Here is a 27,625-nt window from a genome sequence, read left to right on the forward strand (position 1 = left end):
AAATTCGGGCTCATAAATTTATAATTTTATAATTTAAAATCTTTATATCTTTGTGATACATTTTTTTTTTCTTTTTAAGGCGGATTCCCCATGCACGGAATTCACATGTGCCTCACCATGCCTTCCTCGGATTCCCATAGAAATATATGGGGATCGGACGAAGGCCTCCTATCCCCTGTTGGGAAGTTTTTGACCCCCAACTCGGGTACTTTTCGAATCTCCTTACATTTGTACTGTACTCAAATGCTTTATAATCTTTATTGTTTCTTACTCCCTCTTTAAATTAATGCACTCTGGATCTGGATATCTATCACTTTGTTTCAAGTCCGCGCAGGTTAGGCTGAATAGTCGCTGCACCCAGACAACTGGTAAGCATAGCTTCTTGTTTCAGTTACCATGGCTCCTTTAAATATTTTATCTCTAAATGTCCAGGGTCTCAATGTGCCTCAGAAACATGTAAAAGCCTTCCGGTCATTCCAGTGTAAAGAAGCACACATTGTGTGTCTTCAAGAGACTCATTTTACCCCGACTTCAACTCCCAAATTTTTTAGTACATCATATCCCCAAGTTTACACAGCTTCGGCACTCACTAAAAAACGTGGTACTCTCATTGCATTCCACCGTACCACTCCATTCACTTTACATTCAGAAATCAAGGACCCAGAGGGTCGCTACTTAATTCTAACGAGATACATTATGGACAAAGCTGTAACTGTGGTCTCATACTACGCACCAAATTATCGACCTGTACCCTTTTTATCGCACCTATTCAATATAATTAAAACCCACAAAATGGGATCAATTTTTATATACGGAGACTCCAACCAGGTCCTTCTCCCATTCATGGCCAAAACCCCATATACTCCATAACGAACACAAGATACAAGGTCTTTATCTCAACTTCTTTCTAGACATAACTTGATTGACTCTTGGAGAGAATCTAACCCAACAAAAAGAAACTATACATATTTTTCTCATCCACACCAAACTTTTAGTCGTATAGACCACATATTTATAACTATAGGGATGGTTCCTGAAGTAATTTTATCTAAAATCATTCCCATACCTTGGTAAGATCATAATGCGGTCTATACCTCGGTGGCTACTACTATACCCAAGGGGCATGACCCTTCACGGTATCTCCCAGACGTGCTACTAAAACACCCCTCCCACTGTTTAACAACTCAACAGGCTCTAAGCGACTAAATAGAACATAACACAAGTGCTGATATCTCCTCACTTACACTTTGGGAGGCACATAAACCTGTTCTGAGAGGAATACTTCAGCAACAATCAGGGATAGTCAAACGTGATCGAGTAAAGATGGCTCGACAATTAGAAACAGAATTTAATGCATCGTTTGTAGCTTTTCAAAACAATCCTAACCAAAAAGGGAAAATTCGCTTAGAGAAAGCCCGCCTAGAGTATGACCTATTCCTAACTGAAACTGCTGACAAATCTCTCAGAAAAACTAAACATATGTTTTATAAAAATTTCAACAAACCAAGTACTCTCATGGCAAGGGCATTAAAATCTATCAATAAGTCTTTTAAACCTATTAGACTCAAAATGGCAGACAATGTATACACCAGTAATCCTCTTAAAATTGTACAGAAATTTAGCTCTCATTTGAAAACCCTATATACGGAGACAAATAAAATTAATATTGATGCAGCTGACTCCTTCTTTTCACGTATCACCCTACCCAAAATGACTGAATCCCAAAAATTGTTAATAGAAAAACCCATTACTAGTGAAGATGTAGCAGCGGCTATTAAAACATTAAAAATAAACAAAAGGCCAGGACCAGACGGATTCACAGCTCTTTATTATTAAACTTTTACGGATAGCATCTCACCCATGCTTGCTGAAGCGTTTAATGACCTATTAAATAATAAATCATTATAGACAAGAATCATTATTGGCTATCATCTGCATTCCTAAACCACAATCAGATGATACCCTAAGTACAAATTATCGCCCCATATCTATGTTGAACATGGACATTAAAGTGCTGGCAAAAATTCTAGCAGCCCGCCTCAATAGGATCATTGGTACTCTCGTACATCGTGACCAAGTAGGTTTCATGCCCTCCCGGGCATGAAACCTACAGGCAGGTGACAATGTACGTAGAGCGACCCTTTTGGCACACATAGCTAAAAAAGTCACATTCCTGTTTGCTTTCTTTCACTTGATATAAAGAAAGCTTTCGATTCCATTGCATGGCCTTACTTGAACTATACTTTGCAGAAATGGGGATTCGGTCCAAATTTTATAAATTGGATCATGGCTCTATACAATAAACCTAAAGCATATTGTCAAATACACAGGTTATAAATCTGACTTCTTCAACATTGAGAGAAGCACAAGACAAGGCTGTCCTCTCTCTCCCTTGTTATTCTCCCTTCTAATAGAACCACTAGCAATTAGATCTGACCCCACTATAACAGGAATAGAAATAGGAGGATATCAACATAAACTCTGTCTATTTGCGGATGATATCCTCCTGTTTCTTTCATCCCCACAAGTGTCAGGCCCAAACCTAATCCCAATTCTCAATAAATTTGCTGATATTTCTGGCTTATACATAAACCCTAAAAAATGTTTAACATATCTCTTTCTAACATTGAACTGAATTCTGCCAAAATTAGGCTCCCTTTCACATGGTCGAACAGATCGATCCCATAGTTAGGAATACATCTTACAGCATCATTAGCAGATCCATTTTCAGCTAATTACCCTCCAATTTTAAAACAGTTATCAAACTTAATGAAATCATGGTCACATCTTCCGTTATCGTGGTTCAGAAGAATCAACTCTGTTAAAATGACGATATCACCGAAACTATTGTATTTATTTAGAGTATTACCAATCCCAATTCCAGCTTATCACCTTAGAATAATACAAAGGAAAACATTGTCATATATATGGGGTTCCTCCAAACCACGTATACAGTTACACACACTATATCTCCTGAAGCTAAACGGAGGCCTAGGTTGCCCTAATTTTGCTTATTACTATAGGACTGCGCATATAGCAAGTCTATCTAAATATCATGCGTATCATGAAACCCCGTTATGGGTATCTATTGAAGCCACAGAATGTGATCCTATTCCAATATCTAACTTACTATGGATCTCACCAAAAGATCGCAAAGACCTAAAGAATCCCATTACTAAGCACTTTATATCCCTTTGGGATAGATTCAAAAAGAATAATCATTTGCAATCTTCACACAACCCGATGTTGTCATTCTATAAAAATCTAGCTTTCTATCCAGCATGGATATTCCCTAATTCCTTTAGAGAATGGGTATCTCGGGACGTACTATGTATGTATAAATTTGTACATTCCTCATCATTTATCCCTTTTTCAACCCTCTGTGAAAGATATGGTTTACCGCAATCAGAAATATTTAGATACCTCCAAATAAAAATTTCTTCACACCCTTAGCGATTAACACATCCCCATTAACACCTCTGACTAGTTTTGAAGAAATCTGTAAGAAAGATCCTCATGTTGGAGGCACAATATCTACCATATACTCTCATTTGCTGGTCTATTCCAGTAATGTCAAAATATCCTATGTTCGGAAATGGGAGGAAGACCTGGAGTGTACATTAGATATTTCAGATTGGAAACAAATACGGTCAATAATTAAAACAGCCTCCCCTAACATATTGGCGGTTGAAGCTAATTATAAAGTTTTAACTAGATGGTACCTGGTACCGACTAGAGTAGCAAAATATGTACAAAACTATTTGGCGCAATGTTTTCGGGAATGTTTAAACCTGGGCACACATCTTCACATTTGGTGGTCGTGTCCATTAGCTCAAACATTTTGGAAGGGAATATCTAACATCGCAACAAAATTGTTTGGGAAAACCATTCCTTTCGATCCAGCAATGGACCTTCTCAACTTAAAACCTGAATTCATAACGCATACCCAATTCAAATTGTTGGTGCAACTCTTCACAGCAGCTAAACAGACTTTAGCAAAATCTTGGAGATCTCCAACATTAAATATAGATGAAGCAAAAGCTAAGATGAATTACTATATGACCCATGCCAAGATGATAGCTATAGAATTGGACACGATCCCCAGATTTGAGGCAATATGGCAGCTTTGGATTACATATGCCATGCCAACCCTTGACAATAAGGTACTACTGCCATGGTGACTGTAACAATAAGACATAGGCTTTAAATTACTTCAGCTCTAGTTGTGGTGGTGGCTTTCGGCCTGACCTTGCGGACTCTTTCTCTTAATCTTTCTTTCTCTTCCCTTTTTCCTACTATACTTCCTTTCCTTTTCTTATACTATCCTATTTTATGATTTTGAAGCTCTAATTTATATCTAAATAAAAATCTCTATTGTTGTCTAGAGATAAAACAAGGCATATGTTGTTATAGAACTTACAATTTTTTTTTTAATCTCTTAATTCTAAATGGCCAAAGACTCCAAAGTTCTTTTCTCTCTTCTCTTTCTATATTTTTTTTTATAATATACTGTCTTGTTCTATTTTAATATAAATGAATTAACTATTATATAAATATAAACGAGCTTCTTCACATTGAATGTATGTTCTTTATTCAATGTCAACTATACATAATCTTTGTACTCAATAAAATTCTTTTGACAAGAAAAAAAAAAAAAAACTCAACATAGGGTGTAAACCTTCCCCGCTTTATCCAAAACTGAAAGATATGATACCCTCTAAACAGTTGTCTAATACTAAGAGTGGACAGGTACCCCTTATATTAGGATATGTGGAAATTTGCGGACCATACAACAAACTGTGATATACTGAAAAGAACTTACTCTTAAGTAAGGAATACTTTCAGCAATCTTGTTATCTGCTTTGAGGATAAATCCATAATGTACTTTGGCAAATCCATTACTGGGATCCTGTGATAAAACCTAGAAAATAATAATATAAAAAAAAAAAAAAAGATGCAAATGTGAATTATGATGAGAACATTACAGACATATGTAACGAGTATCTTCCTAGGCAGAGATGTTCACATTATATGCTGGTACTTCCAGAAACAGTGCTTATAGGGTGGAATGAGGCCAGATGTACAGTAATAGCTAACTTTATAGCCAAGTAATTCCAAATTTTTACAGTGTTTGTAGGTGGCATGTGAGACTGCAATGTGGGTGGGGCGGGGGCTCTGGGTGTTTAATGTCAGGGTTTGGAGGACATTTGTAGTGATCCTCTAGCACAGCCTTCTCATCTTTTTTATAATGATGGAACCTATGAAATAGCTTTCCATTCTCAGGGAACCTCTGCTAATTATTATTATATGTACAGCTTATGTTACATTAACGTGTTCACTGAGAAAAATGCTCCTTACGTTTATGGTCATTGGTCAAAAATTGTTGTCTGTGGTTACTTATCTGAGAGGCATAAATTGTTCATTGCCTAAAGCCTGGGACACACATTAGTTTCTTTTTTGTTCAACCCAGAGCTAAGAAGCTGCACTAACACTGTTTATTGTCACTTTATGTGGTCTTTGACCTTACACAACAGCAGCAGCTTCAGTTTATATTGGTACATATAAAATCATATCCATAAATACATTTTGGGATTCAAATTTCCCAGGCAGTGAAGCACTTATAACCATAGCACGGGTATTTTCACCATCTCACAAAAAAAAAAAACACTGACAGCTCTGGTCGGAGCCCCTGTACTATCGATCCGATGTTAGTGCAGCGATCTCCCCTGCTGTTCTTTTGTGTTCTGACGGGGTGCCCCCCTGTCAGAACACTCCAGACAGCACTCTAAGCCATCAGCCTTCTGTCAGACTGGCTGCCATACACATGGCCTGAATGTCAGCCGGTTTTTATTGAACCAGCCGATGTTGCCCGACATTGGGCTCGTGTATATTAGGCTTAAGGAACCCGTAGCGATCTCTGAAGGAACCTTAGGCTTCCACTGAAACCTGTTTGAGAAAGGCTGCTCCAGGGCAACACAAAGGAGAAGAAATAAGTAAATATGCATAACCCACCCCTTGTAGGATGGCCACTAATCCCAAAGAACAACCTGCTGTACAAAATACAGCCACTAAAATGTTCATTTTGTGAAAAGCAATGATACTCTAATACACAAGCGCTCTCAACCAGTAGCATATAGACTGTACCTAATGAAGTGTTAGGGGGGCACTTTTACTTGCTAAATAAAACTATAGCAATTTGAATTGTAACAAGCAATACATCCTATATAAAATAGATCTGTGTAAACATTTTAGTCATTTAAAAATATAAAAGATAGTTATTGGGGTTACTGCTACAAAGTGACAGGGTCTCTTAAAGCCCACCCTGACTGTCTTATGCTCAACCCTCACAGTGATTCTCCGATGCACCTTTTTCTGTAACTGTCACTGCAAAATACCCGAGTGGCTGTTTTATCTCTTAGGAGAGTTACAATAGAGGGTACATACTGTACCTTAATACAACTGAGAAACACTACTTTGAAGTGTAATCTCCAAGTTAAGTTTGTATGCACCCTGATTGGACATGCCAAAGCCTCCACACAAAAACACTTGTATAGTAATGTGTGAATATCCAATATGTTTTGCAAAAGAGAACAAAGGAGTTCTCATTAGTTACCTTAGAGCTGCTTAGATACAAAACACATAGGATCTGGGAAAGCCACCCTGGAAATGATGAACTTCCACATTAGAGGACTGTGTGAAGTCTCTGATCCAAGATGAGGACTGCGTGAAGTCTCTGATCCAAGATGAGGACTGCGCAAAGTCTCTGATCCAAGATGAGGACTGCGCAAAGTCTCTGATCCAAATTGAGGACTGCGCAACGTCTCTGATCCAAGATGAGGACTGCGCAAAGTCTCTGATCCAAGATGAGGAATGCGGAAAGTCTCTGATCCAAGATGAGGGCTGCGGAAAGTCTCTGATCCAAGATGAGGACTGCGGAAAGTCTCTGATCCAAGATGAGGACTGCGGAAAGTCTCTGATCCAAGATGAGGGCTGCGGAAAGTCTCTGATCCAAGATGAGGACTGCGGAAAGTCTCTGATCCAAGATGAGGACTGCGGAAAGTCTCTGATCCAAGATGAGGACTGCGGAAAGTCTCTGATCCAAGATGAGGACTGCGGAAAGTCTCTGATCCAAGATGAGGACTGCGGAAAGTCTCTGATCCAAGATCTAGCGGCCAATCTCCTAACAACCAATGATGTCATTGGCTGATAAGGAGGACTTCTACATCAGCACTGGGGTCACATTAGCAGAGTGAGGGAGAGAAACCGAGGAAGAAGAGAAACATTGGAATACTAATCAGTACCAGTGTGCACAGATGTACACTCACTGGCCACTTTATTAGGTACATCTTGCTAGTACTGGGTTGGACCCCCCCCTTTTGCCTTCAGAACTGCCTTAATTCTTTGTGGCATAGATTCAACAAGGTGTTGGAAACATTCCTCAGATTTTGGTCCATATTGACATGATAGCATCACACAGTTGCTGCAGATTTGTTGGCTGCACATTCATGATGCAAATTTCCCACTGCACCACATCCCAAAGGTGCTCTATTGGATTGAGATCTGGTGATTGTGAAGCCCATTGGAGTACAGTGAACTCATTGTCATGTTCAAGAAACCAGTTTGAGATGATTTGAGCTTTGTGACATGGTGCATTATCCTGGTGGAAGTAGCCATCAGAAGATGAGTACACTGTAGTCATAAAGGTATGGACATGGTCAGCAACAATACTTAGGTAGGCCGTGGCATTTAAACAATGCTCAATTGGTATTAAGGGGCCCAAAGTGTGCCAAGGATATATCCCCCACACCATTACACCACCACCAGCCTGAACTGTTGATACAAGGCGGGATGGATCCATGCTTTCATGTTGTTTATGCCAAATTCTGATCCTACCATCTGAATGTTGCAGCTGAAATCGAGACTAATCAGACTAGGCAACTTTTTCCAATCTGCCATTGTCAAATTTTGATGAGCCTGTGTGAATTGTAACCTTAGTTTCCTTTTCTTAGCTGACAAGAGTGGCACCCGGTGTGGTCTTCTGCTGCTGTAGCCCATCTGCTTAAAAGTTCATGTGCATTTGGAGATGGTATTCTGCATACCTCGGTTGTAACAAGTGGTTATTTTAGTTACTGTTGTCTTTCTCATAATAGTCTGCCCTTTCTCCTCTGACATCAACCAGGCATTTTTGTTCAAACAACTGCCACTCACTGGATATTTTCTCTTTTTTGGACCATTCTCTGTAAACCCTGGAGATGGTTGTGAGTAAAAAATCCCAGAATATGAGCAGTTTTTGAAATACTCAGACCAGCCCGTCTGGCACCAACATCCATGCCATGTTCAAAGTCACCTAAATCCCCTTTCTTTCCCATTCTGATGCTCGGTTTGAACTTCAGCAAGTCTTCTTCACCACATATAGATGCCTAAATGCATTGAGATGCTGCCATGTGATTGGCTCTATAGCAATGTGTGTTCCCAAGAAATTGAACAGGTGTACCTAATAAAGTTGCCAGTGAGTGTATTTGCTTTGGAAGAATAAATCACTGCTAATGTTGGGTGTCCTACGCATGTGGATGTTGCTGCATTATGCAAAACTATTAGTTTTATTTTTTGAATTTTAGAATAGGGTGCCTCGAGATTGTGTGAAATTTTAAAGGGTGCCTTGACTGAAAAAAGGTTGAGAAATACTGATCTAAGCTAAGACCTTTAGTAACATCTATAACCCCTCCACAGCACTGATAATAACAAATAGAAGAAAAATCTGTAAAAGTTAACCAAGTGATGGCTATAAAACCGATGTCTGATAGCTGTAATCACTGCACAGCCTCCTGCTGTGAGCAAGTGAAACACTCTATAGGAAGCAGCTCAACATCAGCCAAATTACATATTATGTCAAATGAAATGTAGATTATATGTCAACAATTTAAATAATTTCCAGGGAAACTGTGTATATAGGCTAGCGATTCACAAGTAAACATGCCCCATATTGCCTTAGAGAACCACAGTCTGTATTATATCACAATCAATGGTCTTATTCAAACGCACAGATCCGTGTGAAAAGTGTGGGTACAAAAACCAGCCAATCAGAATCTATATTTTACTGGTCTGACTTCAGTAAACTGAAATGTTCTTGTCTGCTATGTTTTACTGTATTTTGCACGTTATCATTTTTCTGTGAACTTCCTTACTGTAATAAACCTTCATTGGTCTCTAAATGTAATAAAAGCTTAACTCTGATTTACCTCTTCATACACTTCTTTTGCTTTCGTGTTATCTCCAAGAAGGAGGTAGCCAACGCCAAGGTCATTCTTTAATGAGATATCATCAGGGTACAGCTGGACCAGCTTGTGAAGGGTGAGCACAGATCCTCTCATACGGCCTGGATATATACAAAGAAAAGTTTAGCAGTAGAAAAGTAGTATAGTATATAAAAAAGTTAGTATAAGTATACTGTATACAACTAAAGTATAAGTATATACAAAGGTCTCATTTTCATTATAAATAAATACACAACAGAATAGTACTAACCTTATTAAGTGCCACTGTGCAGAAAAAACAAAAAACACAACAAAAACAAAAAACACAACAAAAACAAAAATGGTATTGCGCAGAAACCTTAGCAACCAATCAAGAGGATGATCCAAATAACTACTAGTTATTGCTCTTTGCCCATCATCATGTGACAAGGAGTAGAGCAGCACCGCGGTGTAATGCTGCTGGACTCCTTGTGACAGCACAGGGCCCTGGAATATACTAACCAGGAGACCTTTGATGGTCACATACTGTGCCCTATGGAGATATTTTTCCTGCATATATTCTAAGGCCTCATCATTCTCTTTTGAGCCCACAGCCACTGTCCTTTCATCTAGAATCCAGTCTGGTACATGTACACCTGCTAGGCTTGATATTGAAACTCTTACATCTCCATAGCCAAGTTCATGTACCATGTGGAGATTCTTTCTTTTCCCTGCATGAACCCTTATTTGATGTGGTGAAAGCTGCACTTCTCAGCCACCTGTTCGCTGCAAGAGGGGAATCCATCCATCCATTGAGGATCCAAAAACCATCCCTTATTCAAGGCCGCCTCGGATGTGACTACTGGAACCCACCACCAGCACCTTCCAGCAAGCATTCCCAGGATCAGTAGATCCACAAGCCTGAATGACACCCCGCCGTACGGTGAGCGTGTCCATCCCTTCTGGTAAGCGCATTTACCCCTTATATTTACGTGTGGACTCCGAATACATGAAGATCACCCACTTAAGAACATCATTCACATGTGTTTTCCTCTCACTTTAAACACCGCATTGTCTTTGTTGATGAATTCATATTGCACTATGGACATTGCTCCTAACAACTGAAGTTTGTGTTTTTACGTTAATTACTGTGATTTGTAATCACCACTATGTGTACGATTGATTACTACACACATCCTAAATATATTTAGGGTGGCCATTCACCCCTTCATTTCTATTTTTTTCCATTTCACTTAGCGCTGCATTGATTATTTTTTGTTTACATGTTTACACGGTTACTACACTGGTGATGCTGGCTGCTATTATATTTTGCACATAACCTTTTTTCTAGTAGCGCAACAATATCCATTATCCTTTATTTCTTTTCATCTATCAGTCTTGATTTATCAGGACTGTTTCTGCTGCCTTTTTTTATACCACACTCTATGGGAATTGGATGTGGTTTACTTTTTCATCCTATTTCAGTCCTTCGCTCAGACTTTCTTGATTTTTACTTTTCTTTCTCGCTGTATGCATATTATTTTTCACCTACTTTATTAGCATATTATGACATACTGATTATGCATCCTTTTTTCTAGATCGCTTTTGGCAGTTATTACTGGCACAGTACTTTGTTTTCATCCTAAAACCCAGTCACCCGGGTTCTGTGTGTGTGGGGGGCTCTGTGTATGCGCCCCACCAGCGCGCGGCTCTACCACCTCAGCTCCCGCCAAAGACTACTATTCTGGCCTTGGCTCCATTGTTACCACACCTTTCTGCACTGATTCTATGTAAGTATTCAGGGGGAGGGGGGCATACTCACCTCTTCCTGCTATAATCAGTCACATATAGATAAATTCCTATTTTACTACACTTTATAGATATCTCTGAGCATCCTGCCCCTGATGAGTGGTTTACACAAAATGCGTCGGGCAATTTGTTACGCAGACACATGCTCACATCTTACCATCAACTTAGAACTCTTTCCTTCAATCAAATTATGGTTCCACGTTTTCATACAATTTCTTATTCTCACCGCCAAGTGCTGCTCTTATGTGTATATACATGTATTCATTGTATGTATTAACCAGTCAGTTGAGACCACTTAGCCTCGGTTCACACCAGAGGCGGCACGACTTGCAGGTCGCCTCACCGAGGCGACCTGCACACGACTGCCCGGGCGACTTGCAAAACGACTTCTGTATAGAAGTCTATGCAAGTCGCCCCAAGTCGTCCCCAAAGTCGTACAGGAACCTTTTTCTAAGTCGGAGCGACTTGCGTCGCTCCCCTTAGAACGATTCCATAGCACAGAATGGGAGGCGACTTGTCAGGCGACTAGGTCGCCTGACAAGTCGTTCCTGTGTGATCCGAGCCTAAGTGGTGTCTAGTGGACATATCTAATGTATTCTTGATGCCTTATTGCATGCGCACATACATATGTGTGCATGAATATTTATGGAATAACATTTATAACAATGTTTTTTTCTCCCATGTGGCATGTTTTTGATATGTTTGATACAGTTTACCATGATCAATAAATACATTTTTATTCCATCTACCTCCACGCTGTCCATGGACCTCATTTAAAGTCCCAAAACTCCCACTCTTTTTTCTGAACCAGGGATGGAGGCACACCACACATGCGCCTCATTTAAAGTCCCAAAATCTGCCCCCCCCCCCCCCCCTCCAAATTTACAGTTGTGGTCATACATTTACATACCCTGGCAGAATTTATGATTTCTTGGCTATTTTTCAGAGAATATGAATGATAACTCAAAAACTTTTCTTTCACTCATGGTTAGTGTTTGGCTGAAGCCATTTATTATCAATCAACTGTGTTTATTCTTTTAAAATCATAATCACAACAGAAACTACCTAAATGACCCTGATCAAAAGTTTACATACCCCAGTTCTTAATACCGTGTATTGCCCCCCTTTAAAATCAATGACAGCTTGAAGTCTTTTGTGGAATTGTGGATGAGTCTCTTTATCTTCTCAGATGGTAAAGCTGCCCATTCCTCTTGGCAAAAAGCCTCCAGTTACTGTAAATTCTTGGGCTGTCTTGCACGAACTGCACGTTTTAGATCTCCCCAGAGTGGCTCAATGATATTGAGGTCAGGAGACTGAGATGGCCACTCTAGAACCTTCACTTTATGCTGCTGTAACCAATGACAGGTTGACTTGGCCTTGTGTTTTGGATCATTGTCGTGTTGGAATGTCCAAGTACGTCCCATGCGCAGCTTCCTGGCTGATGAATGCAAATGTTCCTCCAGTATTTTTTGATAACATCAGCGATCCACCTCCTTGTTTCACAGTAGGAACATTTCATCGTAGGCCTTGTTGACTCCTCTCCAAATGTAGTGTTTATGGTTGTGGCCAAAAAGCTAAATTTTGGTCTCATCACTCCAAATGACTTTGTGCCAGAAGGTTTGAGGCTTGTCTCTGTGCTGTTTGGCGTATTATAAGCGGGATTCTTTGTGGCATTTGTGTAGTAATGGCTTTCTTCTTGCGACTCGACCATGCAACCCATCTTTCTTCAAGCGCCTCCTTTTTGTGCACCTGAAGTTATTTGTGAGTTTTTCTTTGCATCCCGAACAATTTTCCTGGCAGTTGTGGCTGGAATTTTAGTTGGTCTACCTGACCGTGGTTTGGTTTCAACAGAACCCCTCATTTTCCACTTCTTGATTAGAGTTTGAACACTGCTGATTGGCATTCTCAATTTCTTGGATATCTTATATATATATATAAAGAATATATATTGGCCTAAACTGATGAAGATTTTTTTTTTTTTTTAAATTGGGGGATATTTATTATAGCAAAAAGTAAAAAATATTGTTTTTTTTTCAAAATTGTCACTATTTTTTTGTTTATGGCGCAAAAAAAACGCAGAGGTGATCAAATACCATCAAACATCAAAAGAAAGCTCTATTTGTGAGGGGAAAAAAAAGGATGCAAATTTCGTTTGGGTATAGCATTACATGACCACTCAGTTTTCAGTTAAAGTAATGCAGTGCCAAATTGTAAAAATTGATCTAGTCAGGAAGGGGGTAAAATCTTCCAGGGGGCTGAAGTGGTTAAAGGACACAATATACAGGGATATGGGAAATCATTATAGACACTGATACACATACACCTACACAGGTTGAACTGGATGGACAACTGTCTTTTTTCAGACTTACCAACTATGTAACTATGTATGTATAATAAGGCAACAAAGTCGCTAATGCGCTTTATTATTGGTCATGCTGTTGAGTTTTACTAGAAGGGCACATCATTGTGTAAAATAAGAAGTCTTCCATGTTACCCCTCAAGCAACAATCCATTTTAAACTTTTATTCTTCAGCTAATACTTTCAAGCTCAATGTTAAATCTGATTGTTGGTTGGCCATACATTTGATAGATGAGGTTACTTTTATTCACTTTGTTCTATGTTTTCATGCCACCAAATTATTTAATACCTGGACAGCAAGAATGAACCTCGGGATCCACTAGTAGATGAGAGGATGATTGGTGTTGAGCTGTCTTTCTTTCTGTCTTTACTTTTTGACCGATTCAGTTTTGCAAGCCCATACAGGTTAATATCGTACATTTAGCACTACACTGACAGCATATGACCTGTTCTTATTTTAGAAGGCAAAAATTATGCATAATAAACAATAACCTTGTTGCACCCACACACAAATTTAGTTTCAAGTATGACCTTTTAGAACAAAAAAGTGACCAATGACTAGATAATGCAAGTTTTAAATATACAGTTTGAATTTGAATGTATTGCTTGGGAAGGCCAGCAAGCTACACAGCTAAAGTAACATTAGACAAAATCTAACAGCCCAACTTTAGTAATCAGGCAGAATCAGCTTTCCTTTATTCTCACTAGTCTAAACTAGGGATTGATAAAGTCTGAATTGATAAGCTCCATAACCACCCTTTATTGAGCATTGTTCTTCTTAAAGGGTCAGTTCACCCAAAAGTTTCAGTTTAGTTAAGGGCCATCATTAACACAGGGCAAAAGGGGCAGCTGCCCCGGGCCCAGTCATTAATGTGGGGCCCAAAGCTGCTGCCCCTTGAGCTCGCGCTGTACCGCAAATTGGGGTCCCATGATGGCATTGCAGACCACTGGGGCACATGGGAGGCAGCGCTGTAGTCCCCAACCAGCAAGGAGAGGGAGGGGCCGGCAGCTCCACTGACACTCTGGCCCAGCCCCATGCAGCCTGTAGTAATTCTGCAGCCTCTGGCTACTGATCCTTTTTCCAACTCAGTGATTCTGTTTTTGAATTATTTTTTTTCTGACATGTTGGCGTTATATTTTTCACATTATAAGTTGCACTGAATAATACGCTGGATAAAACAAAAGCTGTGTCTGTCTTCATTTCAGGCTGCAAAGTAACAAAATGTGATTATTTAAAGGTGGTGATTCTTTTCTATACCCATTGTATCTCCTGTAGTACGCCCGCAGTCTCTGATCATCTCCTGTAGTACGCCCGCAGTCTCTGATCATCTCCTGTAGTACACCGGCAGTCTCTGGCTATCTCCTGTAGTACACCGGCAGTCTCTGGCTATCTCCTGTAGTACATCGGCAGTCTCTGGCTATCTCCTGTAGTACATCGGCAGTCTCTGACTATCTCCTGTAGTACATCGGCAGTCTCTGGCTATCTTTTGTAGTACATCGGCAGTCTCTGGCTATCTCCTGTAAAACATCAGCAGTCTCTGGCTATCTCCTGTAGAACATCGGCAGTCTCTGGCTATCTCCTGTAGTACATCTGCAGTCTCTGCCTATTTCCTGTAGTACATCTGCAGTGTCTGGCTATCTCCCGTATACATCTGCAGTCTCTGGTCATCTCCCGTAGTACATCTGCAGTCTCTGGTTATCTCCTGTAGTACATCAACCGTCTGTTCATCTCCTATAGTACGCCCGCAGTCTCTGATAATCTCCAGTAGTACATTTGCAGTCTCTGATCATCTACTGTAGTACATCCGCAGTCTCTGATCATCTCCTGTAGTACATCCGCAGTCTCTGATCATCACCTGTAGTACATCCGCAGTCTCTGATCATCACCTGTAGTACATCCGCAGTCTCTGATCATCTCCTGTAGTACATCCGCAGTCTCTGATCATCTCCTGTTGTTGTACATCTGCAGTCCCTGATCATGTCCTGTAGTACATCTGCAGTCTTTGATCATCTGCAGTATGTCTGCAATCTCTGACCATTTACTGTAGTATATCTAGCACTAAAAAATATACACAACCCTTTGGTGTGTTAGAGGCTGCAGTTGAGGCCCACAAAATGTCATCCGTTGACCATACCGGGATGCAATCTCAAAACAAGATATACTGTATGTCCACAAAATAAATGGAGTATATGAGAGTCAGATCAAGACCTTTGTGGCTTAAAGTGTCTGTTTCACCACAAAGGCCACTTTCACAAGTGCTGCAGTCCCTTCTGCCCCTCTATAAAGTGATCCGCAGTGGATTGCTCTGCAGAGGCAGTTTGCAGGCATTTAGGAGGAGATAATACGATTTTTGATTTACTGTAAAAAAAAATCAGTTTCTCTGAGTTCATTGACAGGCACAGTGCTTCCTTATTCAGAACCATAGGGTTATATTGCCCCCTACAGGAGTAGGACACTAGGCAGAAAAAAGACTTGGCTACGCCCATGGGCAGTCCTAGGTAATATACACCCCCCTCTCTGCTACAGGCCTTCAGTTTGTCACAAGCAATGTCAGAAGCATTAAAAACTCCATTGAGGGGTGGGTGCTGTGTCTGTAAATGAACTCAGAGAAACTGATTTTACGGTAAGTCAAAAATCCTATTTTCTCATGCGTTCATTGACAGACAAGGTCAGTGGCGTTTCGCCCATGTTCCTTTTCGGTGGCTCGGATTTTGACTTTTCACCTCTGCTCGCAGGGTGTCGGAAGTGACGGCTCTATCCTGTCGCACGTCCTACCTGGTGGTTTGGGACATCCCTATTGTTCTGAATAAGGAAATGCTATGTCTGTTAATGAACTCAGAGAAACAGATTTTAAGGTAAGTCAAAAATCCTATTTTCTCATTCGTTCATTGACAGACACAGCGCTTCCTTATTCAGAACCATAGGGATGTCCCAAAGCAGTTAAAAGCCACACATGAGGGGTGGGACAGCCAACAAAAAAACAGGCCAACCAGACAATCTGGAGCTCAACAAGCACAACTGGAGCCCAACCTGAACAGCAAGAAAACCCCTTCATGAGGGAAAAACCCTCTAGACTGCAGCCAAAAGAGGCATCCGCAGATGCCAACACATCCACTTTGTAAAATTTTGTGAAAGTGTGCACCGGCAACCAGGTGGCTGCCTTGCACACTTGCGTCATTGACGCCTGATGACGGAAGGCCCAGGAGGCACTCAGCGCCCGAGTAGAGTGTGCCTTCACTGGGAAGGGAGGAACCCGACCCCTGACAGAATAGGCCTGAGTCACCGTCTGTCTGATCCATCTAGAAATGGTCGCAGAGGAAACAGGCAGCCCCTTCTTTGGCCCATCCGCGATCACGAACAGGGAGTCTGACCTCCGAAAAGACTCAATGGCCGCCAAATACACCCCGTTGAATACACAATGTCTTCATTTAAGTGGAGATCAGAAACAACTTTTGGAAGGAACGAAGGACAAGGACGAAGAACCACCTTGTCCTTATGAATCAGCAGGTAGGAAGTGCGACAGGATAGCGCTGCCAATTCAAAATCCGAGCCACCGACAAGGAACGTGGGTGAAACCCCACTGACTCACACCATGAAATGTACGCCTTCCACCTCCGATGATATACCTTCCTGGAAGTAGACTTCCTAGCTTTGAGTAGTGTCGGAATCACCAACGCAGGTAAGCCTCTATCCTTCAACACCAGGCTTTCAATAGCCAGGCTGTTAAAGCCAGCGACGGTAAAGAAGGGTGGAAGATTGGCCCTTGGGATAGCAGATCCTTCCTAAGAGGCAGCCGATAGGGGGGCGTCTGCGACCAGACGCACCAGGCTGGCGTACCAGGACCGACGAGGCCAGCCTGGGGCCACTAGAATGACCAGAATTCCTTTGGCCTTGACCCTGCGTAACAGCCGAGGCAGATGCTTGAGAGGAGGAAAGTCATGGATCAGACGATACTGACCCTACGGAGCCACCAGAGCATCTGAGGCGTCCGCCAGAGGGTCCCGAGACCTTGCCACAAACCTCTGCAACTTCCTGTTGACCCGGGGTGCCATCAGATCTACCTCTGGAGAGTCCCAACGCAGACATATCTGTTGAAATAACTCCTGATGAAAGGACCACTCCCCCGGAATGTGGACGGCGGAGATGGCCGGGACGAAACGCTCTGCCCATCCGAGAATGTCTGCTACTTCCAGGCCCGCTAACACACTCCTTGTTCCTCCCTGGTGGTTGACATAGGAAACCGCCGTGGCATTGTCCGACTGGATCCGTATCGGGAGCCCCTGAAGTCAATCTGTACAATGATCCGGACAGAGTCTGATCACCTGGAGTTCCAAGATGTTGATAGGTAGCATGTATTCCTCCAGCGTCCCTGAGCTGAGCTCAAGCCCAGGACTCCTCCCCACCCGGACAGACTGGCATCGGGAGAGGATCCGGGCACCGGAACCTTGGAAGCGCCCAGTGCCTCCCCCCTGGTAAGCACTGCACCTGGCAGTGCACACCCCCTGCCCACCAGTACTCAACCCCATCCCCCAGGATCCATCATGGCACCACATTACCCCATATAGAGGAGGGAGGGGGAAAGGGGGGCTACCAGGGGACCTACACCCCAGAAAGAGGGGGTGCAAGGGTGGAGGGAAACCTGCAGGACAGACTGACCCAGGGAGGGGCCCTCGTTCACCGCAAACCCACCAAGGGGAGAGGGGGGACATTTATTCACCATACCAGGACCAGGCGGGCACCGCTCCAGACAGAACCTCCTTGCCACTGAAGCGGGGGGCTGTCGGCCATGAGGGACTCAAGACCCGGTCGTATGCGACCTCGCGAGACGTTTAATTTGCAGGGCCAGCCCCTGTCCAGTGGGGCTATGTCATGGCCGACCTAGCGCGTAGCTGCGGTCTGCACGCGCTTGCTGGCCAGACTGGGGAGACCACTGGATCAAATGTCCAGGCCTTTGCGCAGTTGATTGCAGATCTCACCGGAAAAAATCCAGGAAAAAAAACAACAAACAAAAAATTTTAATTTGCCAGGACTAGAGATCCCAGCAGGGAACTAGGTACTTACTCCTGACTAGGCAGAAAAAAAATGAAGGCCTATAGCAGAGAGGGGGGTGTATATCACCTAGGACTGCCCATGGGCGTAGCCAAGTCTTTTTTCTGCCTAGTGTCCTACTCCTGTAGGACCTTGACTTTATAATTGCTTGTCTTGAGTATTGTCACTGTTTACATATTAATGTGTTTTTTATATTTTATTTTTAATTTATATTATGTTATTATATATTTTTTATATTTTTATTTACATGTTTATATTGTTTAAATATCGATTGTCAGCAAATTTCCCAGGCTTTGTCAGTAAAAAAAAGTTGTGGGAGGGTGGCAACTATGGTATCCAGTGACAGCAGCGGTGTTGAGTGGTATGCCATCAGGCAACTGGAGGAATAACAAAGTGCTTGGTGGACAGTAAAACCAGACAACTCAATCTATGACAGTTTCATCGGGATTGGAGCACGCTGTAGTGAAGAGCTATGTGCTGTGAGTCCTGGGTCCCATTACTTGGACTTGTGGGCCGAGTCAGCCCTAACCTGAATGCCCTCAATAGTGAGATCCCTCTGCCATAATTTCCAACTTTGTTCCTGTCTACCTGTTGCATTCTCAGTAAACAAATATATTAAAAATTCAAATTTTAACATCACAAATGTGGAAAAAGTAACAGCAAGGCAACTAGCTACTTGATGCCAAACATTTATAATACCATACTTGTCTGAGAACCCAATACAAAACATTACAGAATAAATTCTGGCAACAAGTAAAATAGGTCAGTGAATTGCTTATGGTAAACATGTAACATTACAAACACTGCAGTAACAATAGTCGGGGCAGTGTAATGTAAACAATCTTTTCAAAAAGTATGTAGAAGTCACTGAGCAGTTAGGCAGTAACCTTCGAGTGAATGGTATTATATCTGGTTGGGGTACACTTATCCCCACTTCATAGCAGACCTTTTGGTTATTATTAACATTGGTATCACCTGCCTCTTCAAGAATATGGTGTAGGAACATGGCAAGAGTTGAGTGCAATCTAGATGACTTGGTATGATTGGTGGGGTTTCTGGTGTCACAGAGACCTCTGGGAAAGAGCTGATGTGTGATGAACAGCTGATCCATCTCTGCAGGATCTATTCAAACCACTATGATTTGTCTGTAAATCTACAGTGCTGTGAAAAAGAATTTGCCCCCTTCACTTCCTGATTTTTTAAATTTTTTTTGCATTTTGTCAAACTTAAACAATTCAAATCAAACTAATTTTAATGTTGCACAAAGATAACCAGAGTAAATAAAAAAGCAGTTTATAAATTATTATTTAATTTATTAAGAGAAAAATGCTGTCCAAACCTGCCTGGCCCTATTCGAAAAAGTAATGCCCCCCCCCCCCCCTTGCTAAATCATAAATGAACTGTGATTAACCACATTTTTTGGAAAGCAGAATTGAATTTCACTTGCCACACCCAAGCCTGTTTACTGCCAGACCTGTTGAATCAAGAAATCATATGAACAGAAGCTGTCTGACAAAGTGAAGCACGCTACAAGATCTAAAAAAGGAACACATCATGTCGTGATGTAAAGAAATTCAAGAACAGATGAAACAAAGTAATTGACATGCATCTGTCTGGAAAGGGTTACAAAGTAATTTATAAGGCTTTGGTACTCACGGTGAGAGCCACTGTCCACAAGTAGAGAAAACGTGGAACAGTGGTGAACCTTCCCAGGAGTGGCGTGCCTAACAAAATTAAGAGCACGCTGACAATTCATCCACGTCATAAAAGGACCCAGAACAGAATCTAAAGAACTGCAGGCCTCACTTGCCTCAGAGTCAGCGTCCATGATTCAAAAATAAGAAAGATTTGGCAAAAATGACATCCAAGGGAGAGTTCCAAGGCAAATGTCACTGCTGACCAAAAAGAACACAAAGGCTCACCTCACATTTGCCAAAAAAAATCTTGATTATCCACAAACTTTTGGGCAAATATTCTGTGGACTGATTATACAAAAGCTGAACTTTTTGAAAGGTGTGCATCTTGTTACATTTGAACACAGCATTTCATAAAAAGAACATCATACCAATAGTCAAACATGGTGGTGGTAGTGTGGTCTGGGGCTTCAGGGCCTGGACGACTTGCAATAACTGATGGAACCATGAATTCTGTGCTCTACTAGAAAATCCTAAAGGAGAATGTCCAGCCATCGTGACCTCAAGCGCACTTAGATTATGCAGAAGGACAATGATCTTGGCCTAGTCAAAGTCCAGATTTAAATCTGATTTAGATGCTGTGACAGGACCCTAAAAAGGCCGTTCATGCTAGAAAACCCCCAAATGTGGCTGAATTAAAACAATTCTGCAAAGAAGAGTGGGCCAAAATGTATCCACAGCGATGTGAAAGACTCATTGCCAGTTATTGCAAACGTTTGATTGCAGTTGTTGCCACCAAGGGTGGCACAACCAGTTATTAAGTTTAGGCAATTACTTTTTCACATAGGGCCAGGCAGGTTTGGACAGGCATTTTTCCTTTAATAAATTAAGTCATCATTTAAAAACTGCATTTTGGATTTACTCGGTTTATCTTTGTGCAATATTAAAATTTGTTTGATGATCTGAACTGTGACAAATATGCAAAAAAATTTAAAAAATCAGGAAGTGGGCAAATACTTTTTCACAGCACTGTAAACACTCAGTTTTAGGAAAATAGTACAAATGCATAACTAATTCTAATGTAATGCTTTTTCTTAAGAGAATAGCTGGAACTTTTCACCTTAGATGTTTTCGGAAGCAACAAGAATGCAATAAATCCCAAAACACAGAAACACATATCACATATAAAATCATAGTGAATAATTTATACATTCATGTGTCACTGCAACAGAATGAGAAACATGAAGGTAGAACATTTTTTTGATAGATAAAAATAAGGAGCATTTGAATATTATGGTGGAAATTATTTCTGCTATTTCACAGACATCGGATTGATTTCATTGTTATGCATCTGAATAATGAAAAGTTGTTTTTGCATAAAGAGTGCCTACAGGTGAAAATGCAAATGTTTTGTTCTGGTAAGTTTGCAATTTTCATTACCGTTCTGTGTTATTATTGTATGCTGGGAGGAAATGCTGTGTCCGCCCTGTAATTGACTTATGCCGCTAGTCATGTCACTTCAATATGGCATGATATAAACAACTCTATTCAAGCTTATGTCACTTGATAATTCCAAAGGTCAGAACTTCATATAATTTTTTCAAATGAGTTTTAATTTGAAATGCCACCCCAGGGGTATCTAAAGATTGTGAAGGAGTTTTAAATATTTTGAGGCTGCTGTGTTGGGCTGAGATTATAAAAATAATCACCAGTACTAGTTTCTATTTCTGAGTTTTGGAAGGAATAAAGAAAAATAGCTTGTTAAAACATAACACCACTAAACAGTGCCTTACCTAGGAACTGCTGCCGGTTTGCCTGTCTTTTCAGTGCCAGCTTCATCAGATCCGCAGGCACGTTGGGCAATGTAGATACTTCTTCATAGGTTCGAATAGCACGCAGGAGAACATCATTGCTCCTCTGCTTCTCAGCCATATCATCTTCACACTGTGGGTGAAACAGTGATTGACTACTATGTTTAAAAGACCGAAGAAATCAGCAATGTGATACACTGTGCATGTTTTGACCTAGATCAGTACTACTTGCCCACTTTAAAAAAAGAAAAAAGAAGGAATTTTGACATACCTGTAAATCCTGTATCGTGGAGTACATTACAGACACTGGAATCAATTCATAGACCATTGGATGTATGCCTTGGTCTATAAACCGATTCCTGTGAAAAAAAAAGGAATTTTGAATTACCTGTAAATTCCATATCTTTGGGTAAAGTACAGGACACACCGGGGGGGGGGGGGTCATAGATCATAACATACCACCCATGGTCTATGAATCGGTTCATGTGTCCTGTACTGTATAATAAAGATGTATATTTATTTCTTAGTAATGCAAAGTTACATATGCATATAGAGGTTAATTTACTAAGGCTAGAGAGTGAAAATCAGGCTCACTTCTGCATTGAAACCAACAGCTTCTAACCTCAGCTTTTCCAATTGGGCTTTGGCAATAAAAACTGGAAGCTGATTGGTTTTTATGCAGAAGTGAGTCCGATTTTGCACTCTATAGCTTTAGTAAATAAACCCCATAGTGTCAATGTCCTATTGCTCTTAACTAAAACTACAATTGAACTCTAAGCTGTCTACAGTTTTAAACAATCCCACAAATAAAGAGCTGGAGGTAGGTTTTACATGGATGGATTATTATAAAAGTAGGTCTAACAGACATTGCAGATTTTGAATGATTGAGACAACACCATCATAATGGTAAGCATCATGCCAAACTAAATTCCAGTTGGCAGTGGCATGTGGTGAGCCTGGCAACAAAGAATGTGTAATATCTCTTCCTTGGGAATAAATGAGAAAATTGGAGATTTGTGACAATGAAGGTGTGTGCCAACACATGTCATGGATGGGAGAGATCTCCTCAACAGCAGAGAATATTCATCCCAGAAACATAAAAGCCTAGATTGCCTATTTAGGCAAATTTTTCAATTCAAATGGGAAAGGCAAGGCTATGCCCTCCCCTCCCTCCTAATACCCCTCTACACTGGTCCACTGGTTCGCACCTTGACTAACACACAAGGAGGAGCTTGTGGAAGTTGGATGACTATTGACTTTCTCAGCCACAGTTGGAAAGTGCATAAAACAAGTGTCCTGGGTTTTTAGAGGCTGCCATGGTGATTTAGAAAAACAATTAGAGATACGTGATGGCACCTCTGACTGCATTTCATTAACCATTACTATATGAAGACAGTTGCACATTCATTTTGCCATAGACAGCCCAGCAGGGCTTACTATGAAGTACAATTTAATTACAATAAAAAGTGGGGCTGGTTCCCCTTCTAGTTAAGAGAACTCTAACTGTCCTTCTTACATTAGCTGCTGTGATGGTTTTAATTTTCATCTTTTATTTTTATTTTCTTCAGGGTTTACATTGGCTTCTGTCTGTGCAGCCTATGGCAAATAGCATATATAATAACAGAACAAAATCTACCCTGTATGTATTTTATTATACTGTATATACAGTATCTTACAAAAGTAAGTACGCCCTCACATTTTTGTTAATATTTTATTATATCTTTTCATGTGACAACACTGAAGAAATAACACTTTGCTACAAGGTAAAGTAGTGAGTGCACAGCTTGTATAACAGTGTAAATTTGCTGTCCCCTGAAAATAACTCAACACACAGCTATTAATGTCTAAACCGCTGGCAACAAAAGTGAGTACACCCCTAAGTGAAAATGTCCAAATTGGGCCCAAAGTGACAATATTTTGTGTGGCCACCATTATATTCCAGCACTGCCTTAACCCTCTTGGGCATGGAGTTCACCAGAGCTTCACAGGTTGCCACTGGAGTCCTCTTCCACTCCTCCATGACGACATCACTGAGCTGGTTGATGTTAGAGACCTTGCGCTCCTCCACCTTCCATTTGAGGATGCCCCACAGATGCTCAATAGTATAACAGTGTAAATTTGCTGTCCCCTCAAAATAACTCAACAAACAGCCATTAATGTCTAAACCGCTGGCAGCAGTTTAAACGGGACAGGCCTCGCCATGATCGACCAAAGAAGTTGAGTGCACGTGGTCAGCGTCATATCCAGAGGTTGTGTTTTGGAAATAGACGTATGAGTGCTGCCAGCATTACTGCAGAGGCTGAAGGGGTGGGGGGGTCAGCCTGTCAGTGCTTAGACCATATGCCACACACACTGTATCAAATTGGTCTGCATGGCTTTTGTCCCAGAAGGAAGCCTCTTATAAAGATGATGCACAAGAAAGCCTGCAAACTGTTTGCTGAAGACAAGCAGACTAAGGACATGGATTACTGGAACTATGTCCTGTGGTCTAATGAGACCAAGATAAATTTATTTGGTTCAGATGGTTTCAAGTGTGTGTGTGGTGGAAACCAGGTGAGGCGTACACAGACAAGTGTGTTTTGCCTACAGTCAAGCATGGCGGTGGGAGTGTCATGCTCTGGGGCTGCATGAGTTCTGCCGCCACTGGGGAGCTACAGTTCATCGAGAGAACCATGAATGCCAACATGCACTGTGACATACTGAAGCAGAGCATGATCCCCTCCCTTCAGTGACTGGGCCGCAGGGCAGTATTCCAACATGATAACGACCCCAAACACATCTCCAAGATGACCACTGCTTTGCTAAAGAAGCTGAGGGTAAAGGTGATGGACTGGCCAAGCAAGTCTCCAGACCTAAACCCTATTGAGCATCTGTGAGGCATCCTCAAATGGAAGATGTAGGAGGAGCGCAATGTCTCTAACATCTACCAGCTCCATGTCGTCTCTTTCTTCAGTGTTGTCACATGAAAAGAAATAATAAAATATTTACAAAAATGTGAGGGGTGTACTCACTTTTGTGAGATACTGTAAGTCCGTATAAGTCCATCTTGGACACATTCTATTTTTTTGATTGGCAACCTATTCTTTCAAAAATGTTCTGTTCCATCTTCCCTATTACACTGAACCACTATCTGTCACACCTTCATTCCTTTAATTTAGAACTATAGGCAAAATGTGTTTTTAAATTTTGGATATGGGAGGGTTATAACCCCTGTAAGGCTTATTTTTGCCATCTTTGTCCTATTGGGGAGATTTACCTTCACTTCCTATCCCATAGACAAACAAGAAGTGAGAGAAAATCTCTGCAAATTAAGGGAATCTCTTGGGGACTCCCAGGTCACCAGAACTAGTATTCCCATTGGAAGATTTCCCCTCTATTACTTTTCTGGGGGCAAACCAAAATTTGGAATTGTATTTTACTTTCAATGATAATGGTAAACAGGATGAATAGAGAGGGTGAATTTCCCTAATGGGGGCCCGGACAGCAATAAAGACTGACAGGTTCTCTGATCCATCTCTCCTCTATCCAAAACTAAAAAAAAAAGTTGCTTCTTTCCTTCCCCACCACCCGTGTTTTTCATATTTTTTATTTATTTTATTTTTATTTTATTTTAATTTATTTCAATTACTTATATAGCGCCGTCAATTTATGCAGCGCTTTACATATACATTGTACATTCACATCAGTCCCTACCCTCAGGGAGCTTACAATCTAAGGTCCCTAACTCACATTCATACATACTAGGGACAATTTAGACAGGATTCAATTAACTTACCAGCATGTCTGTGGAGTGTGGGAGGAAACCGGAGTACCCGGAGGAAACTCACGCAGACACAGGGAGAACATGCAAACTCCAGGCAGGTAGTGTCGTGGTTGGGATTCAAACCAGCAACCCTTCTTACTGCCTAGGCAAAAGTGCTAACCACTACACCACTGTGCCACCCAATCTCTACTCTTATACTGCTCAAATACAGAAATATTCCTGAGCTCTAATGAACTTCTTCCATGCTATATGAGAAAAAAGTAAAAATGCTGGCCAAAAGCTAAAGGAACGCTAACACTGTAAAACAGATCTGTGCTTATGATAGCATTAAAATGATTCTAAACCCTAATTTCTTTTCTTTTTTTTTTTTTTTTTTTTATATCAAACATGTTATACTTAGCCCTGATTCTCCTCTTCTGGGGTCCCCCACCAACATGCCTGACTCCTTCTGCCTTCCAAGTACCCCCCTACCAAACTGCTTGCTAGGGGGGAACTCATGTGGGCTCACACCCGAGCCCCGCTTCCTGCGTCCATAGACACAGACAGTGGGGCTCTGCCTTGGCTCCCGCTCACGCGTCATAGGGTTTGATTCAGAGCAATGGGAGCTATCAATCTGCCCTGTGAAGAGAGAGAGAAACGAGAGAGACGCTGCTCTTGTGCACAGCACGAGATCAGGCTCACGTAAGTTTGAGGGGGGCTGGGGGGTTCTGGACACAGATTTTTTATCTTAATGCAGAGAATGCATTGAGGTAAAAAAAAAAAAAATGAAGGCTTTAGAACCATTTTAACTGTGCCCTCCAGGTTAAACATCACATTTTGCGTTTGCAAGTAAGTTATGGAACACAGTCTCTGAATAGTTCCTGTTGTTTCTCTGGGACAGGAAGTGATAAGAAATCAAACAGGAAAGACAGCAAAGAAACCAAAAAGAACTGAAATTAGTTTTAAAGTGTTATTTTGCATTCCATGCATTTAGGTAAAAAAACCCCTTCTGCATGCAGCCCCCCCCCCCTCAGCACACCCTTATACTTACCGGAGTCTGATCTAGATCCCATGATGTGCACAAGAGCAGCGACTCTCTCTGTGATCTCTCCTCTTTGGCTCACGCTGCTGTCAATCACAGCCAGTCAGGAGGGAGCAGGGGGCAGGGCCAAGTGTGGCTTTGTGTGTCTGATGAACACATACAGCTAGCTTGGGAGCGAGCGCGCACAAGTGCCACCATAGCAAGTGTGACAAATCCTGTGCCAAACTATGCTTACTTTATGTATACCCCCAAGGGTCAACCTGAAAAGGGTGTAAGACTACACTATTCTACATGATCAGAGTAATATGTCTTTTGCAAGATCAAAGATTTTTGACCTGTTGAAGATAACAGGGGATGCCTTACATACACCCCCTGCACCTGTGCTGGTATTACTGAAGTCTCAGGCAGGAGAGCCACTGGTTTTGTAGTCGCTCCCCTGAAGGGCAGTGCAGAAATACCATTGCCCACTCTCATCAAGCACAATCAGATTCCAAACAACATAGAGGAGATCTCTTCTCCTGCAGCTTCCTCTCACCATGCTCACTTGAGGGGCATAGCCGACCACATACTAGCTCTTGACAGAAATGCCAATGTTCTCCTGCTTCTCTGCAGAGACATCCCAAGGGTGCACAAGACTTGCCAACAAATCAACAGGCCAGATGGCCCACCATAAGCCCAACGCCTGGACCTAGGCTGGGTCATCATAGGCAACATTTGTCTGGGTAATGTCAGGAGGTCATCCACAGTTTCTTCTTTCAAGACACGTGTCCTACCAAATGTTCGCTATACCAACAGCACCCACATCACTGCCATGTCAAAAAAAAGACTTTGCAGTAAAGGCGGGCAACAGTTCTTCAACAAGGCCCTTCATTTCTGGGATGATCATGTTGGTACCACAGTAAGTAAGGAGTCCTATCAGGACAATTTCAAAAGCTAGGTAGCACC

General features: G+C 41.5%; 1 protein-coding gene across 9 annotated transcripts in view; it reads right to left on the reverse strand.

Annotated features, from left to right (window-relative positions):
* ASPH (aspartate beta-hydroxylase) overlaps window positions 1-27,625 on the reverse strand; it is a 325,502-nt gene that overhangs the window by 62,825 nt on the left and 235,052 nt on the right. For all 9 annotated transcript variants that reach the window (XM_073631691.1, XM_073631689.1, XM_073631688.1 and 6 more), the window contains 3 exons: window positions 21,879-22,029; window positions 9,240-9,376; window positions 4,823-4,921 (listed from right to left, as the gene is read on the reverse strand). In XM_073631691.1, coding sequence (XP_073487792.1) covers window positions 4,823-4,921; window positions 9,240-9,376; window positions 21,879-22,029 — 387 coding nt within the window. The remainder of the gene's footprint in view (window positions 1-4,822; window positions 4,922-9,239; window positions 9,377-21,878; window positions 22,030-27,625) is intronic.

The sequence above is a fragment of the Aquarana catesbeiana genome, linkage group LG05, assembly GCF_042186555.1.
Source record: "Aquarana catesbeiana isolate 2022-GZ linkage group LG05, ASM4218655v1, whole genome shotgun sequence".
In the NCBI taxonomy this organism is placed as follows: Eukaryota; Metazoa; Chordata; class Amphibia; order Anura; family Ranidae; genus Aquarana; species Aquarana catesbeiana.